At 41.9% G+C, this 16,083-nt stretch overlaps 1 protein-coding gene across 2 annotated transcripts in view; it reads left to right on the forward strand.

Annotated features, from left to right (window-relative positions):
- The window catches only part of med12 (mediator complex subunit 12), a 128,914-nt gene that overhangs the window by 106,738 nt on the left and 6,093 nt on the right, over positions 1-16,083 (forward strand). For both annotated transcript variants that reach the window (XM_052020734.1, XM_052020736.1), the window contains 2 exons: positions 7,547-7,670; positions 13,425-13,622. In XM_052020734.1, the coding sequence (XP_051876694.1) occupies positions 7,547-7,670; positions 13,425-13,622 (322 nt within the window). The remainder of the gene's footprint in view (positions 1-7,546; positions 7,671-13,424; positions 13,623-16,083) is intronic.

Here is a 16,083-nt window from a genome sequence, read left to right on the forward strand (position 1 = left end):
CGGGGTTCGATTCCCGTCGCTGTCAGTAAGGAGTTTGTACGTTCTCCCGTGTCTGCGTGGGTTTCCTCCGGGTGCTCCGGTTTCCTCCCACATCCCAAAGATGTACGGTAGATTAATTTGGGTTTAAAAAATGGGCGGTGTGGACTCGTTGGGCCGGAAGGGCCTGTTACCACACTGTAAATAAAATATAAAAAAATTTTTTAAAAAATGCGACAGCTCATACTTACATGAATTAAACTCCATTTCCCATTTCTTGGTCGACTTCTTAAATTTGAAAGATGCTGGGCACAGAGTGTCACTCTGGGAATTTTTTGGTCCCATTGCTTTTCCTGTATCCAGTACTCCTAACTGTTTCATGATATTACATAAACTTAATCAAATTGGCAAAAGACTTTTTCTGGGGTCTTCAGTCAGATGCCAAGATGGATTATTCACTCTGCATTTCTGACTGAACATGATTACAAGTGCTTCAGATTTATCTTTTGCACTCGTGCATCAGATGCTATTGTTGTTGAGCTTTTTGGATGCTCTTGGAGTGTTCTATTCGTTGGTTGATTGTTTTCCAGCATTCATGACTAGTTGTGACAGGATGGCAGAATTTTGACCTGATCTAATGCTGTGGGATTGCCTGACTCTATCTGTGACATGACATGTTTGTTTTGCTGTTTAACAAGGATGTAGTATTGTAGTGTCACCAGAGTGGCACCTCATTTTTGGATATGCCTAATGCTGCTCCAGGAGATGCCCTTGTGGTCTCCTCACTGAACCAGCATTAATCCCCTTGTTAGAATGTAGTAATAGAGTGAAAGCTATGCCAGTTCAAGATATTGTGCACATTTTTCAAGATATTGTGCACATTGTTCACCAGCTATTCTGACCAATGCTCTTCCCTCAACCAATACCAGATAAAAGGGTTAACCAGTTATTTATCTGATTCTTGCTTGTGAGATTTTTTTGGACACAATGAATTGTTTGGCCACAGACAGTAACTGCAAATTTGGTTGTGTTAAATGGACTCTGGCATTCCATGAAAGAGACCTTTTGAAGCAAAAAAGGAGTGAGTTATGTGACAAATAGGGCATTCCAATACATTGAAAGTGAAATTTGTTTAATATTTATGGTGGTTAGTTACTTTAACTGTTTTACTACACCTGCCTGCTGGGCTAAGTATACAAACATCAACAGCAAATATGTTTCAAGATTGCAAAATTGTTAATGCTAATCATAAATACTAAACATAAGTTGCAATTTCAATATGTTGGAATTCTTTATTTGTTACAAGATCACAAGACAAGGGAGCAGAAGTAGGCCATTCGGCCCATCGAGTCTGCTCCAAAGAAAAGGGGAAAAAGAAAAAAGAAATGGGTGGTGGGGAGTCTGCTCCATGAGCACAAAAAAAACTATTCTAACCCTAATTTCCGGCCTTATCCCCATATCCCTTGATACCTTGACTAATTAGATACCTATCTATCTCCTCCTTGAACGCCTCAATGATCTGGCCTCCACTGCTATATGTGGCAAGGAATTCCATAAATTCACTCCCTTTGGCAAAAGAAATTTCTCCTCATCTCTGTTTTAAACCTGTACCCTCTAATTCTAAGATGGTGCCCTTTGGTCCTGGATTCACCCACCAAGGGAAACATAGGCCACATCTACCCTGTCCAGTCCTTTCAACATTTTGAATGTTTCTATGAGGTCCCCTCTCATTCTTCTGTACTCCAGTGAGTACAATCTAAGAGCCGACAAACGCTCATCATATATAAGCCCTTTCATTCTGGGAATCATCCTTGTAAAACTCCTCTGAACCATCTCCAACATCAGCACATCCTTCCTAAGATATGGGGCCCAAAATTGTACACAGTATTCCAAATGAGGCCTCACTAGTGCCCCGTAGAGCCTCATCAACACTTCCTTACTTTTATACATTAAACCTCTCGAAATGAATGCCAACATAGCATTCGCTTTCCTTACTGCCGATCTGACCTGGTGGTTAACCTTTAGGGTATCCTGCACGAGTACCCCCAAGTCCTTTTGTACTTCTGTACTTTGAATTTTTTTCCCCTTCTAGATAATAATCTGCTCGTTTATTTCTGTTTCCAAAGTGTACAACGGCACATTTCTCAACATTGAATCTCGTCTGTCATTCCCTTACCTATTCTCCTAAACTATCTAGGTCTCTTTGCAACCTTCCTGTCTCCTCAATACTCCCTACTCCTCCACCTATATTGGTGTCGTCTGCAAACCTAGCCACAAAACCATTTACTCCATCATCCAAATAGTTAATGTACAAAGTAAAAAGAAGCGGCCCCAACACCGACCTCTGCGGAACATCACTTGTAACTGGTAGCCAACCAGAACAGGATCCTTTTATTCCCACCCTTTGCTTTCTGCCAACCAGCCAATGCTCCACCCATTCTGTTATCCTACCTGTAATTCCATGACCTCTCATCTTATTAATCAGTGCAGCACCTTGTCAAAGGCCTTTTGAAAGTCTAAATCCACAACATCCACAGCGTCTCCCTTATCCACCCCACCTGAGATTTCCTCAAAAAAAACTCCAATATGTTGGTCAGGCAGGATCTTCCCTTCACTAAACCATGTTGGCTTGGACCTATCTTGCCTTGCACCTCTAGGTATTCCATAACCTCATCCTTGAGGATCGATTCTAATAACTTTCCCACCACTGATCTCAGACTAATAGGTTTGTAATTTCCTTTATGCTGCCTCCCACCTTTCTTATACAGCGGAACTACATTTGCAACCCTCCAGTCCTCTGGAACCATGCTGGAGTCTATTGATTCCTGGAAAATTATCACCAGTGCCTCTGCAATCTCTAAAGCCACCTCCTTCAGAACCCGGGGAGGCACCTCATCTGGTCCGGGAGACTTATCTGTCTTTCGTCCATTTAGCTTTCCTAGTACCTTCTCTCTAGTAATCTTAACTGAACTCAGTTCCATTCCCTGAGACCCCCGACTATCCGGTATATTGCTGATGTCCTCCACAGTGAAGACCGATGCAAAATACTCTGCATTCTCTTTATCATCCATTATAATCTCTCCCGCACCGTTTTCGGTTGGTCCTATATCAATACATGTCTCTCTTTTACTCCTTATATATTTAAAAAAGCTCTTAGTATCCTTTTGAATGTTATCTGCCAACTTTCTGTCATAATTCAACTTTTCTTTCCTAATGACCTTCTTAGTTTCTTTCTGCAGGTTTTTAAAAGTTTCCCAATCTTCTGCTTTCCCACTAATTTTTGCTTCCTCGTATGCCCTCCCTTTTGCTCTTATTTTAGTCTTAACCTCTCTCGTTATCCACATTTGTGCCTTTTTTCCATTCAAAACCTTTTTTTTCTTGGAATATATCTATCCTGCATTTTCCTTATTTCTTGTAGAAGTTCCATCCATTTCTTCTCTGCCGTCCCTCCGGCTAGCTTACTCTTCCAATCAATTTGGGCCAGTTCCTCTCTCCTGCCACTGTAATTTTCTTTGTTCCACTGAAATATCGATACACCAGTTATCAGTTTCTCCTTCTCGAATTTGAAACTGATCTCAATCATATTGTGATCGCTAGTTCCTAATGGTTCCTTTACCTTTAGTTCCCTAGTCACCTCCGGTTCGTTACACAGCACCCAATCCAAAACAGCCGATCCCCTGGTGGGCTCATCAACAAGTTGCTCCAAAAAGCCGTCCCGCAGACATTCCACAAACTCACCCTCCTGAGATCTACTGCTTTGCTGGATTTCCCAGTCCACCTTCATGTTAAAATTCCCCATAATTATCTTAACGTTGTTTCTCTGACACGCTTTTTCTATTTCTAACTGCAACTTCTAGTCCACATCCTGACTGCCGTTAGGGGGCCTATATATAACTGCTATTATTGTCCTTTTACCCTTGCTATTTCTTAGCTCCACCCATAAGGATTCCACCTCTTCTGACCCAATGTCCTTCCTTTCTATTGATTTTATATCATTACTAACCATCAGGGCCACACCACCCCCTCTGCCTACCCGCCTATCCTTCCTATACACTGTGTACCCCTGGACATACAGTTCCCAATTACATCCGTCATAAAGCCATGACTTGGTGATTGCCACAATGTCGTATTTATTAATCTGTAGTTGTGCCACTAGGTCATCCACTTTATTCCTAATGCTACGTGCGTTTAAATATAGTACATTTAGTCCAGTATCTGCTACTGATTTTGTTGTACTTCTATTGTTCAGCAAATTATCCTGACTTTTCACCTGCCTGTCCTCCTTCCCATCCTCACTGCACACTATCGTGGACTTGTTTCTATATACCTCATACTCTATCCTAACATCCTGGTTTGTTGTACTTCTATTGTTCAGCAAATTATCTTGACTTTTCACCTGCCTGTCCTTCTTACCATCCTCACTGCACACTATCATGACTTGTTTCTATAAACCTCCTCCCTTACCCTAACATCTTGTATCCTAACATCCTGGTTTCCATCCCCCTGCCAGATTAGTTTAAGCCCTCCCCAACAGCTAAATTAAACATTCCCACCAGGATATTGGACCCTTTGGAGTTTAGGTGTAACCCATCCTTAGTGAATAGGTCAAGCATCCCCCAAAAAAGGTCCCAATGATCCAGAAATCTGAAGCCCTGCCCCCTGCACCAGTCACTCAGCCATGCATTCATCTGCCAGATCTTTCTGTTCTTACTACCGTTAGCACGTGGTAACGTTACCGTTACAAAACTCGCTTCTCTTCCACACAACAACCTTTTTTTATATTCCAAAGGTGATCTGGTGAACATGTTTAATGAAGTAGTAACGTTTCATTATCCAAGTTTAAGAAGTAGGTTAGTCTGATACTGGAAAAAGACATGCCAATTTAAATTTGTTGTCACATGTGACCAACAGGTAGTCTTTGTTTTAAATTCTGCAGAAGTTGGCCCATCAAGGTATGTGCTTCTTTTCAGTGAATGGTATAATGATTATGTATTTTGGTTGGCATGCTCATTCTTGAATCATCAGTTCACGTTTCGGTTTACTTATTTAAAAGAAGTAGGTATGAGTCCCAAGAGAAATTTACACTTTCCTTTATTCAAGAAAGGGAGTAGAGAGAGCCCAGGAAATTATAGACCAGTGAGTCTTACTTCTGTGGTTGGTAAGTTGATGGAGAAGATCCTGACAGGCAGGACTTATGAACATTTGGAGAGGTATAATATGGTTAGGAATAGTCAGCATGGCTTTGTCAAGGGCAAGTCCTGCCTTACGAGCCTGATTGAATTTTTTGAGGATGTGACTAAACACATTGATGAAGGAAGAGCAGTAAATGTAGTGTATATGGATTTCAGCAAGGCATTTGATCAGGTACCCCATGCAAGGCTTATTGAGAAAGTAAGGAGGCATGAGATCCAAGGGGACATTGCTTTGTGGATCCAGAACTGGCTTGCCCACAGAAAGCAAAGAGTGGTTGTTGACAGGTCATATTCTATATGGAGGTCGGTGACCAGTGGTGTGCCTCAGGGATCTGTTCTGGGACCCTTACTCTTCGTGATTTTTATAAATGACCTGGATGAGGAAGTGGAGGGATGGGTAAGTTTGCTGATGACACAAAGGTTGGAGGTGTTGTGGATAGTGTGGAGGGCTGTCAGAGGTTACAGCGGGACATAGATAGGATGCAAAACTGGCTGAGAAGTGGCAGATGGAGTTCAACCCAGATACGTGTGAAGTGGTTCATTTTGGTAGGTCAAATATGATGGCAGAATATAGTATTAATGGTAAGACTCTTGGCAGTGTGGAAGATCAGAGGGATCTTGGGGTCTGAGTCCCTAGGACGCTCAAAGCAGCTGCACAGGTTGACTCTGTGGTTAAGAAAACATATGGTGTATTGTCCTTCATCAATCGTGGAATTGAATTTAGGAGCCGAGAGGTAATGTTGCAGCTATATAGGACCCTGGTCAGACCCCACTTGGAGGACTGTGGTCAGTTCTGGTCACCTCACTACAGGAAGGATGTGGAAGCCATAGAAAGGGTGCAGAAGAGATTTACAAGGATGTTGCCAGGATTGGGGAGCATGCCTTATGAAGACAGGTTGAATGAACTCGGCCTTTTCTCCTTGGAATGACAGAGGATGAGAGGTGACCTGATAGAGGTGTATAAGATGATGAGAGGCATTGATCGTGTGGATAGTCAGAGGTTTTTCCCAGGGCTGAAATGGTTGCCACAAGAGGACATGGATTAGGTACAGAGGAGATGTCAGGTGTAAGTTTTTTACTCAGAGTGGTGAGTGCGTGGAATGGGCTGCCAGCAATGGTGGTGGAGGCGGATACGATAGGGTCTTTTAAGAGACTTTTGGATAGATACATGGAGCTTAGAAAAATAGGGAGCTAGGGGTAAGCCGAGTAATTTCTTAGGTAGTGACATGTTCGGCACAACTTTGTGGGCCAAAGGCCCTGTATTGTGCTGTAGGTTTTCTATGTTTCTACAATAGAACTTTTAATGCTCTTGATGGTTCTAACTTGTAACTTTATCTGTTGAAATTTGTAATGGATAATGAAGCTCCATTAAAATCACCTCACATATACTGCACTATGATAAAGATAAAAGAACTGGTACCATATAAGCCTCTCACACTCAAAGCTAAAAACTGGGATACAGAATCATGTTTTAGGTCAATAACCTATCATTAGAACTTTGAAAAGTTAGAAATCATGTCTGTTTTTAAGTGCAGAAAAGGGGAAGGAATAGAGAGAACAAAGGGTGGAGTTCCAAGAGAGATTGAATAACATGTTTATTTTGCCAGCTGAAAGATTGTTGTTTGGATGTTTGCACAAATGGCCTTGATATATTTTTCTTCATCCTTCTCAACTTCTTAATGGAATGGCTAAAATGTATGAGAAAGCAAGCATGAGCATCCATTCTTTTCCCACCCCTGGCACGAGAAAATCCTACCATTGATACGTATTGTTCACTGCAGCCATAATGTACTGTGTCACTCCAAAATACCTTGCATTTTACCTAAAACAGTCTTTTCTTTCTTGCTGCTACTAATCAAACCGTCAGAAACTTACAACCATTTCTCTGCTTTTCCCAACTCTCAGTGAGTATCATTTACCCATCATCTCTGTGATTGTCGATGCACATTGAGCCTCGTCACCAGTGCCTTTTAAAATTAAAGTTTCCTCCTCATGTTCCAATATCTTCATGGGCTTATCTATGCCCATCTCTGTAATCTCCTACATCATTTGGACAATTCCAAATACCTCCCAAACACTTGTGCAACTTCCATTTCCTTTGTCAACCACTGGCAGTCATGCCCTTACTTATCCAGATATAAAATACACTTCTAAAAATCTTCAGCTCTCTTTTTTTTACTTCTCCTGCCGCATCCCTCCACCCATATCAATTCCTTTTAAGCTTAAAATTAAACCTTAAAATTCACCTCTGGTCAAATCACTGGTCCCAATATCCCTCTTTTTCTGCTCTGTCAATTTTGACTATTAGCTTTCTGTGAAGTGACTTGAGGTACCTTTTGGGTTAAAGATGCTATATAAATTCAATTTTTTCCTTGCAGGCTAACGCATCAACCCATGCAACAAGCACCCATGATAACGGGAATTAGTCACATGACCCAACAGAACGTTCATTCAACGATGAGGACAAATCAAGACTATCTACGACAGCAGCAGATCCTGAGGGTGAGCCAAGATAAAGAGGTTGCTTCAACAGTTTGAAAGCCATGACCACAAAATACCCAGCTGGGAGTTAGAGAGAGTTGAATGCATGATATCTAAGTTTGTGGCATTCCATTATTGGTTTAAGGGTGGAAAGTCAGAGAGTAGGAATGAATAGGTAATTGGCAGGCTATTACTTGTGGAGCATCACAATGTTAATGCTTGGCTCATGGTTATTCACTGTTTATATTAATAGCTTGGATAAAAAGGCAGTTTAAAAGTGTATCCAAGTCATAATACCAGAAAGAAAAGTAAACTCTGAAGAAGACTATGCAAGGTTAAATGACGGGCTATGTGAGTGGGCAAGAAGGAAATGTGACATTTTGCTTTCTGGTGGGAAGAATAGAAAAAAAATACTACATAAATGACGAGAGACTAGTAAATATTGATGTACAGCAGGATCACGATGTGCTGGGCCACAAAATATAGAAAATGAACATCCAGGTACAACAAATAATTAGGAAGAAAAACACATAGTTTTCCTTTTAATTTTAAGGAATACTAAAGCAAGTTCTGCTGAGGTTGCATGAGGTTATGCAAGATCACATTGAAGTACCTTATGTAGTTTTACTTTCTGTATTGAAGGATAGATATATTTGCCTTGAAGATGGGGAAGGGTAGATTTACTGGATTGGTTCCTGGAATGAGGAGTTTGTTCCAGAGAGAGATTTTAAGGTTGGTCTGCACTCGCTTGAGTTGAGAAGAAAGTGATATGACCTCAACCCTGGGACACTACCAGCCTCCCCAATGACTACATCTGCACAAAGTGCAGCTCCTCAAGGAACGTGTTGAGAGTCTGGAGCAGCAGCTCGATGACCTTCGGCTGATTAGGGAGAGTGAGCAGGAAATAGACAGAAATTATAAAGAGTTTGTAGAGAGTACCTCTGTGGCGGTCCCCCTCGAAAATCGGTATCTCATTTTAGATTCTGTTGGAGAGGACGACCCAGCAGAGGAAGACCACTTTGGCTCCATGCCTGGTGCTGTGGTCCAGCGGGGAAGGAGTAATGCAGTGGTTATTGGGGATTCTATAGTGAGGGGAACAGATAAGAGACAATGAATCCCAGATGGTGCGTTGACTCCCTGGTGCCGGGGTACGGGATGTCACGGACCAGGTCCAGAATATTCTGACGGGAGAGCGTGATCAGCCAGAAGTCTTCGTACATGTAGGTACTAATGACATAGGTAGAAAAAGAGAAGAGGTCTTGAAGGAGGATTACAAGGAGCTAGGAAGAAGGTTGAGAAGCAGGACCTCCTAAGGTAGTAATTTCAGGATTACTACCTGTGCCATGTGCCAACGATAGAATAGAAACATCTGGCAGATGAATGCGTGGCTGAGTGACTGGTGCAGGGGGCAGAGCTTCAAATTTCTGGATCATTGGGACCTTTTTTGGGAGAGGCATGACCTATTCACTAAGGATGGGTTACACCTAAAATCCAAGGGGTCCAATATCCTGGTGGGAATATTTAATTTAGCTGTTGGGGAGGGTTTAAACTAATCTGGCAGGGGGATGGAAACCAGGATGTTAGGATAGAGGAGGAGGTATATAGAAACAAGTCCAAGATAGTGTGCAGTGAAGATGGTAAGAAGGACAGGCAAGTGAAAAGTCAGGATAATTTGCTGAACAATAGAAGTACAACAAAATCAGTAGCATATACTGGCCTAAATGTACTATATTTATATGCATGTAGCATTAGGAATAAAGTGGATGACCTAGTGGCACAACTACAGATTAATAAATACGACATTGTGGCAATCACCAAGTCATGGCTTTATGACGGATGTGATTGGGAACTGAATGTCCAGGGGTACACAGTATATAGGAAGTATAGGTGGGTAGGCAGAGTGGGTGGTGTGGCCCTGATGGTTAGTAATGATATAAAATCAATAGAAAGGAAGGACATTGAGTCAGAAGAAGTGGAATCCTTATGGGTGGAGCTAAGAAATGGCAAGGGTAAAAGGACAATAGTAGCAGTTATATATAGGCCCCCTAACAGCAGTCAGGATGTGGACTAGAAGTTACAGTTAGAAATAGAAAAAGCGTGTCAGAGTGACAACGTTAAGATAATTATGGGGGATTTTAACATGAAGGTGGATTGCGAAATCCAGCAAGGCAGTGGATCTCAGGAGAGTGAGTCTGTGGAATGTCTGCGGGATGGCTTTTTGGAGCAACTTGTTGATGAGCGCACCAGGGGATCGACTGTTTTGGATTGGGTGTTGTGTAACGAACTGGAGGTGATTAGGGAACTAAAGGTAAAGGAACCATTAGGAACTAGCGATCACAATATGATTGAGATCAGTTTCAAATTTGAGAAGGAGAAGTTGATACCTGGTGTATCGATATTTCAGTGGAACAAAGGAAATTACAGTGGCAGGAGAGAGGAACTGGCCCAAATTGATTGGAAGAGTAAGCTAGCCGGAGGGATGGCAGAGCAAAAATGGATAGAATTTCTACAAGAAATAAGGAAAATGCAGAATAGATGTATTCCAAGAAAAAAGGTTTTGAATGGAAAAAAGGCACAAATGTGGATAACAAGAGAGGTTAAGGCTAAAATAAGAGCAAAAGGGAGGGCATACGAGGAAGCAAAAATTAGTGGGAAAACAGAAGACTGGGAAACTTTCAAAAACCTGCAGAATGAAACTAAGAAGGTCATTAGGAAAGAAAAGATGAATTATGAAAGGAAGTTGGCAGATAACATCCAAAAGGATACTAAGAGTTTTTTTAAATATATAAGGAGTAAAAGAGAGACGCGGGTTGATATAGGACCAATCAAAAACGGTGCGGGAGAGATTATAATGGATGATAAAGAGATGGCAGAGGAACTAAATGAGTATTTTGCATCGGTCTTCACTGTGGAGGACATCAGCAATATACTGCATATCAAGGGATGGAACTGAGTTCAGTTAAGATTACTAGAGAGAAGGTGCTAGGAAAGCTAAATGGACGAAAGACACAAGTCTCCCAGACCGGATGAGGTGCCTCCCTGGGTTCTGAAGGAGGTGGCTTTAGAGATTGTGGAGGCATTGGTGATAATTTTCCAGGAATCGATAGACTCCGGCATGGTTCCGGAAGACTGGAGGGTCGCAAATGTAGTTCCGCTGTATAAGAAAGGTGGGAGGCAGCATAAAGGAAATTACAGACCTATTAGTCTGACATCGGTGGTGGGAAAGTTATTGGAATCGATCCTCGAGGATGAGGTTATGGAATACCTAGAGGTGCAAGGCAAGATAGGTCTGAGCCAGCATGGTTTCGTGAAGGGAAGATCCTGCCTGACCAACCTATTGGAGTTTTTTGAGGAAATCTCAGGTAGGGTGGATAAGGGAGAGGCTGTGGATGTTGTGTATTTAGACTTTCAAAAGGCCTTCGACAAGGTGCCGCACAAGAGGCTGATTAATAAGATGAGAGGTCATGGAATTACAGGTAGGATAACAGAATGGGTGGAGCATTGGCTGGTTGGCAGAAAGCAAAGGGTGGGAATAAAAGGATCCTGTTCTGGTTGGCTACCAGTTACAAGTGATGTTCCGCAGAGGTCGGTGTTGGGGCCGCTTCTTTTTACTTTGTACATTAACTATTTGGATGATGGAGTAAATGGTTTTGTGGCTAAGTTTGCAGAGGACACCAAGATAGGTGGAGGAGTAGGGAGTATTGAAGAAGCAGGAAGGTTGCAGAGAGATCTAGATAGTTTAGGAGAATGGGCAAGGAAATGGCAGACGAGATTCAATGTTGAGAAATGTGCCGTTGTACACTTTGGAAAAAGAAATAAACTGGCAGATTATTATCTAGAAGGGTAGAAAGTTCAAAGTATAGAAGTACAAAGGGACTTGAGGGTACTCATGCAGGATACCCTAAAGATTAACCACCAGGTCGGATCGGCAGTAAGGAAAGCGAATGCTATGTTGGCATTCATTTCGAGAGGTATAGTGTATAAAAGTAAGGAAGTGTTGATGAGGCTCTACAGGGCACTAGTGAGGCCTCATTTGGAATACTGTGTGCAGTTTTGGGCCCCATATCTTAGGAAGGATGTACTGATGTTGGAGAGGTTTCAGAGGAGATTTACAAGGATGATTCCCGGAATGAAAGGGCTTACATATGATGAGCGTTTGTTGGCTCTTGGACTGTACTCACTGGAGTACAGAAGAATGAGAGGGGACCTCATAGAAACATTTAGAATGTTGAAAGGACTGGACAGAGTAGATGTGGCTCAGCTGTTTCCCTTGGTGGGTGAGTCCAGGACCAGAGGGCACAATCTTAGAATTAGAGGGTACCAGTTTAAAATGGAGATGAGAAATTTCTTTAGACAGAGGGTAATGAATTTATGGAATTCTTTGCCATGTACAGCAGTGGAGGCCCAATCATTAGAGGCGTTTAAGGAGGAGATAGATAGGTATCTAATTAGTCAAGGTATCAAGGGATATGGGGATAAGGCCTGAAATTGGAGCTAGAAAGGAATAGTTTTTTTCTTTTTTCTTTAGCTCATGGAGCAGTCTTGATGGGCCAAATGGCCTACTTCTGCTCCCTTGTCTTGTGATGTATCAGACTCTGAGAAGGATTAATAGAGTAGATGGTAAGAAGCTATTTCATCCACTTGAGTAATCTATTGCAACAAATGGTTGTAAATTGTTGGAATTCTTGACCTTGGAGAACTATGGATTCTCAGGTTTTGAGTATATTCAAGTTGGCTAAAATGTTTGATAGTCACATAATTGGAGGTAATGGGGTTTGGATGGGAAAGTGGAAGAGGTGCAGGATCTGCCACGATCCTGGCCAAGCAAGTTCGTAGGCAGTGCGGCTTACCTCAGCTTCTACTTTTTCTTAAAACTTGTGGATTAGAAACATTGCAGAAATTAGATTTACTGAACTACCAAGAGGCAACTATTTTTCGAACTTGGGGACGGATGGTAATCATATCACTCAATATGGTAAATAACCAATTTGTTATTGAAATTTCTTTTTAGGGTGAGATGATGTTATTCAAAAGTTAGATGATTGTAAGGATGGGGCTGATTGTGAATGTGATTGTTTGGACGTGAGGGTCAATTATGAAACTAACTAGTGACTTTCAAAGTGTCCATGTGTTTAAGGAGTATGAATGCACAGCTGCCAATCACCCTAAATTTGTGGCCTTCTATTTATGTAACTCGATGATTTTAAACACCCTTTTCAAATCTGTTGGCATTCTCTGGTGTGAAAAAAGACCCTCCACTTCTCCTATCTGTCCATGTTACTGAACCCCTCAGCCATGGAATCACTACAGTAAATCTCTAAAGCCTTCCAACCATTCTTGATGTTGGTGCAGAATTAGACAAGTTACTCCCAATGGCTAAACTAGTGTTTTCTTGATTTAGCATAACCTTGTGCCTTTTTTTTACACTCCATTGCTCTATTTATAAAAAAACCAGATCCTTATTAACTAATCTTGCCAACTTCAAAGGTTTCTGCTTGGGGTCAATCCCCTGATATGTTCTTGAATGTACATTAACATTGTACGAGGTACAGAAAAACTCAGATAATCTGGCACCCTCGGGACTTTGATGTTGAACTAGCAGATTTTTTGGATTATTGGATATCGCTCACACTAGGTGTTACACAGTGGTATAATAAATTTTCCAGTGAACGGATGTGTTTAAAAGGAATGTGGGAAATGAGACACACTGAATTTAAAAGGAGCACTGGAATCAGGGCCATAAAATTAATTCTTGAATTTGTCCTTTTTTTTTAGCAACAGCAGCAGCAGCAGCAGCAGCAGCAGCAGCAGCAGCAACAACAACAACAGCAGCAGCAGCAGCAACAGCAGCAGCAGCAGCAACAACAACAACAACAGCAGCAACAGGTGCAACAACAGGTCCAACAGCAACAGCAGGCTCAAACCCAACCACAGTCTCTGGGAATGCAGGCCATCCCACCTCAGCAGACTATGGTAAGTTATCCTCTTGTCTTTCCTGATTGAATATGTTGGATCAGAACTTAACGGAAGCATTGAACTACATGAGCTGGCTGCTGATCTACACAGTAAGTTCAGACTTAGCTTTACCACATCCACTGGTATTGACTTTCTGCCCAATCCAAATTGGGCAGATCATGTGCATGAACAGGGTCTTGTGCGATGCAATGTTGTTATTTCTGGAGGCCAGGGAAACTTTTAGCAATTGGCTAATAAATGTCTCCAGGACTCCCAAATTTGTCAGGAACTTTGAACTTATCTGACTGTTCCGAATGTTCAAAACTATTTAGTATCACTTATTAAAAATATATGGTTCATAATTTAATAATTAAAACAGTTTAAACATTGGAAAACATTGTTTGCTGTCTATGCTTTTAAATAGCAGGTCAGGTGCATTTTAAACCTTGTTTCTTCAGGCTAAAATTCTTCACTTCAGTAGTATTTCGTCTGTGATTATCAATTAGCTGTTACCAGTAATTAGTGATTGGAATTGGATATATTTACTTGTATGAGATTCTTCTTGGGTAAATGGGTAAATTGGTGTTCTAATCTTAGACATTTAAATGGTAAATTGATATATAACAGATAATAAAAGGGAAACTTCAGAACAGCATATCAATGAGAGCACAGAATCACCTGTGAACTGCAGATATTATTAGATGCAAAACACTTTGGAATTGACAGGCAAGACCAGCTATTCCAGCAAGCCTGTCTTACATGCAACATGCCAGGAATTCAAGAGAGTCGGGGGGCAGAAGTGAGTGTAGTCGCTATTACTATGGAGAAGGTGCTTGGGAAACTGAAAGGTCTGAAGGTGGATAAGTCACCTGGACTGGATGGACTACACCCCAGGGTTCTGAAAGAGGTAGCTGAAGAGATTGTGGAGGTATTAGCAGTGATCTGTCAAGAATCACTAGAATCAGGAATGGTTCCACAGGACTGGAAAATTGCAAATGTCACTCCACTGTTTAAGAAGGGAGGGAGGCAACAGACATGAGATTATAGGCCAGTTAGCCTGACTTCAGTGGTTGCTAAGATTTTAGAGTCCATTATCAAAGATGAGGTTTTAAGGTACTTGGAAGCACATGAGAAAATAGGCCAAAGTCAGCATGGTTTCCTTAATGGGAGATCTTGCCTGATATCTGTTGGAATTTTTTGAGGAAGTAACAGGCAGGATAGACAATGATGAGTCACTGGATGTTGTTTACTAGGATTTTCAGAAGGTTTTTGACAAGGTGCGGCACATGAGGCTGCTAAACAAGATAGGAGCCTACAGTATTACAGGAAAGGTACTAACATGGAAAGAAGATTGGCTGATAGGCAGAAGGCAAAGAGTGGGAATAAAGGGGGCTTTTTCTGGTTAGCTGCCAGTCACTAATGGTGTTCCTCAGGGGTCGGTGTTGGGTCTGCTACTTTTCACGTTATATGCTAATGATCTGGATGATGGAAATGATGGCTTTGTAGTCAAGTTTGCAGATGATACAAAGATAGGTGGAGGGGCAGGTAGTGTTCAAGAAGCAGAGAATCTGTGGAAGGACTTGGACAGGTTGGGGGAATGGGCAAAGAAGTGGCAGATGGAATACAGTGTAGGGAAGTGTACGGTCATGCGCTTTAGTAGAAGGAATAAAGGTGTAGACTATTTTCGAAATGGGGAGTGAATTCAGAAATCGGAGGTGCAAGGAGACTTGGAAGTCCTAATGCAGGATTCCCTGAAGGTTAACTTGCAGGTTGAGTCAGTAGTAAGAAAGGCAAATGCAATGTTAGCATTCATTTCGAGAGGACTAGGACATAAAAGCAAGGATTTGATGCTGATGTAAGGTGTTGGTCAGACCACATTTTGAGTATTGTGAGCAGTTTTGGGCCCCATATCTAGGGAAGGATATGCTGGAGCTGGAGAGGGTCCAGAGGAGGTTTATGAGAAAGATCCCAGGGATGAAAGGGTTAATGTAAGAGGACCATCTGATGGCTCTGGGCCTGTATTCGCTGGAGTTTAGAAGGATGAGGGGGGAATCCCATTGAAACCTACCAAATATTGAAAGGCCTGGATAGAGTGGACGTGGAGAGGATGTTTCCAGTAGTGGGAGAGTCGAGGACCAGAGGGCACAGGCTCAGAATAAAGGGATGTCCCTTTAGAAGTAAGATGAGGAGGAATTTCTTAACCCAGAAGGTGGTGAATCTGTGGAATTCATTGCCACAGACGGCTGTGGAGGCCAAGTCATTGGGTATATTTAAAGGGGAGGTTGATAGGTTTTTGATTAGTAAAGTGTCAAAGATTATGATGAGAAGGCAGGGGAATGGGGTTGAGAGGGAAAAATAAATCAGCCATGATTGAATGGCAGAGCAGACTCAATGGACTGAATAGCCTAATTCTGCTCCCATGTCTTGTAGTCTTATTTGTGATACCTGGAGCATCATGAACAGACATTGCACAGTCATG

The sequence above is a fragment of the Pristis pectinata genome, chromosome 8, assembly GCF_009764475.1.
Source record: "Pristis pectinata isolate sPriPec2 chromosome 8, sPriPec2.1.pri, whole genome shotgun sequence".
NCBI classification, from domain to species: domain Eukaryota; kingdom Metazoa; phylum Chordata; class Chondrichthyes; order Rhinopristiformes; family Pristidae; genus Pristis; species Pristis pectinata.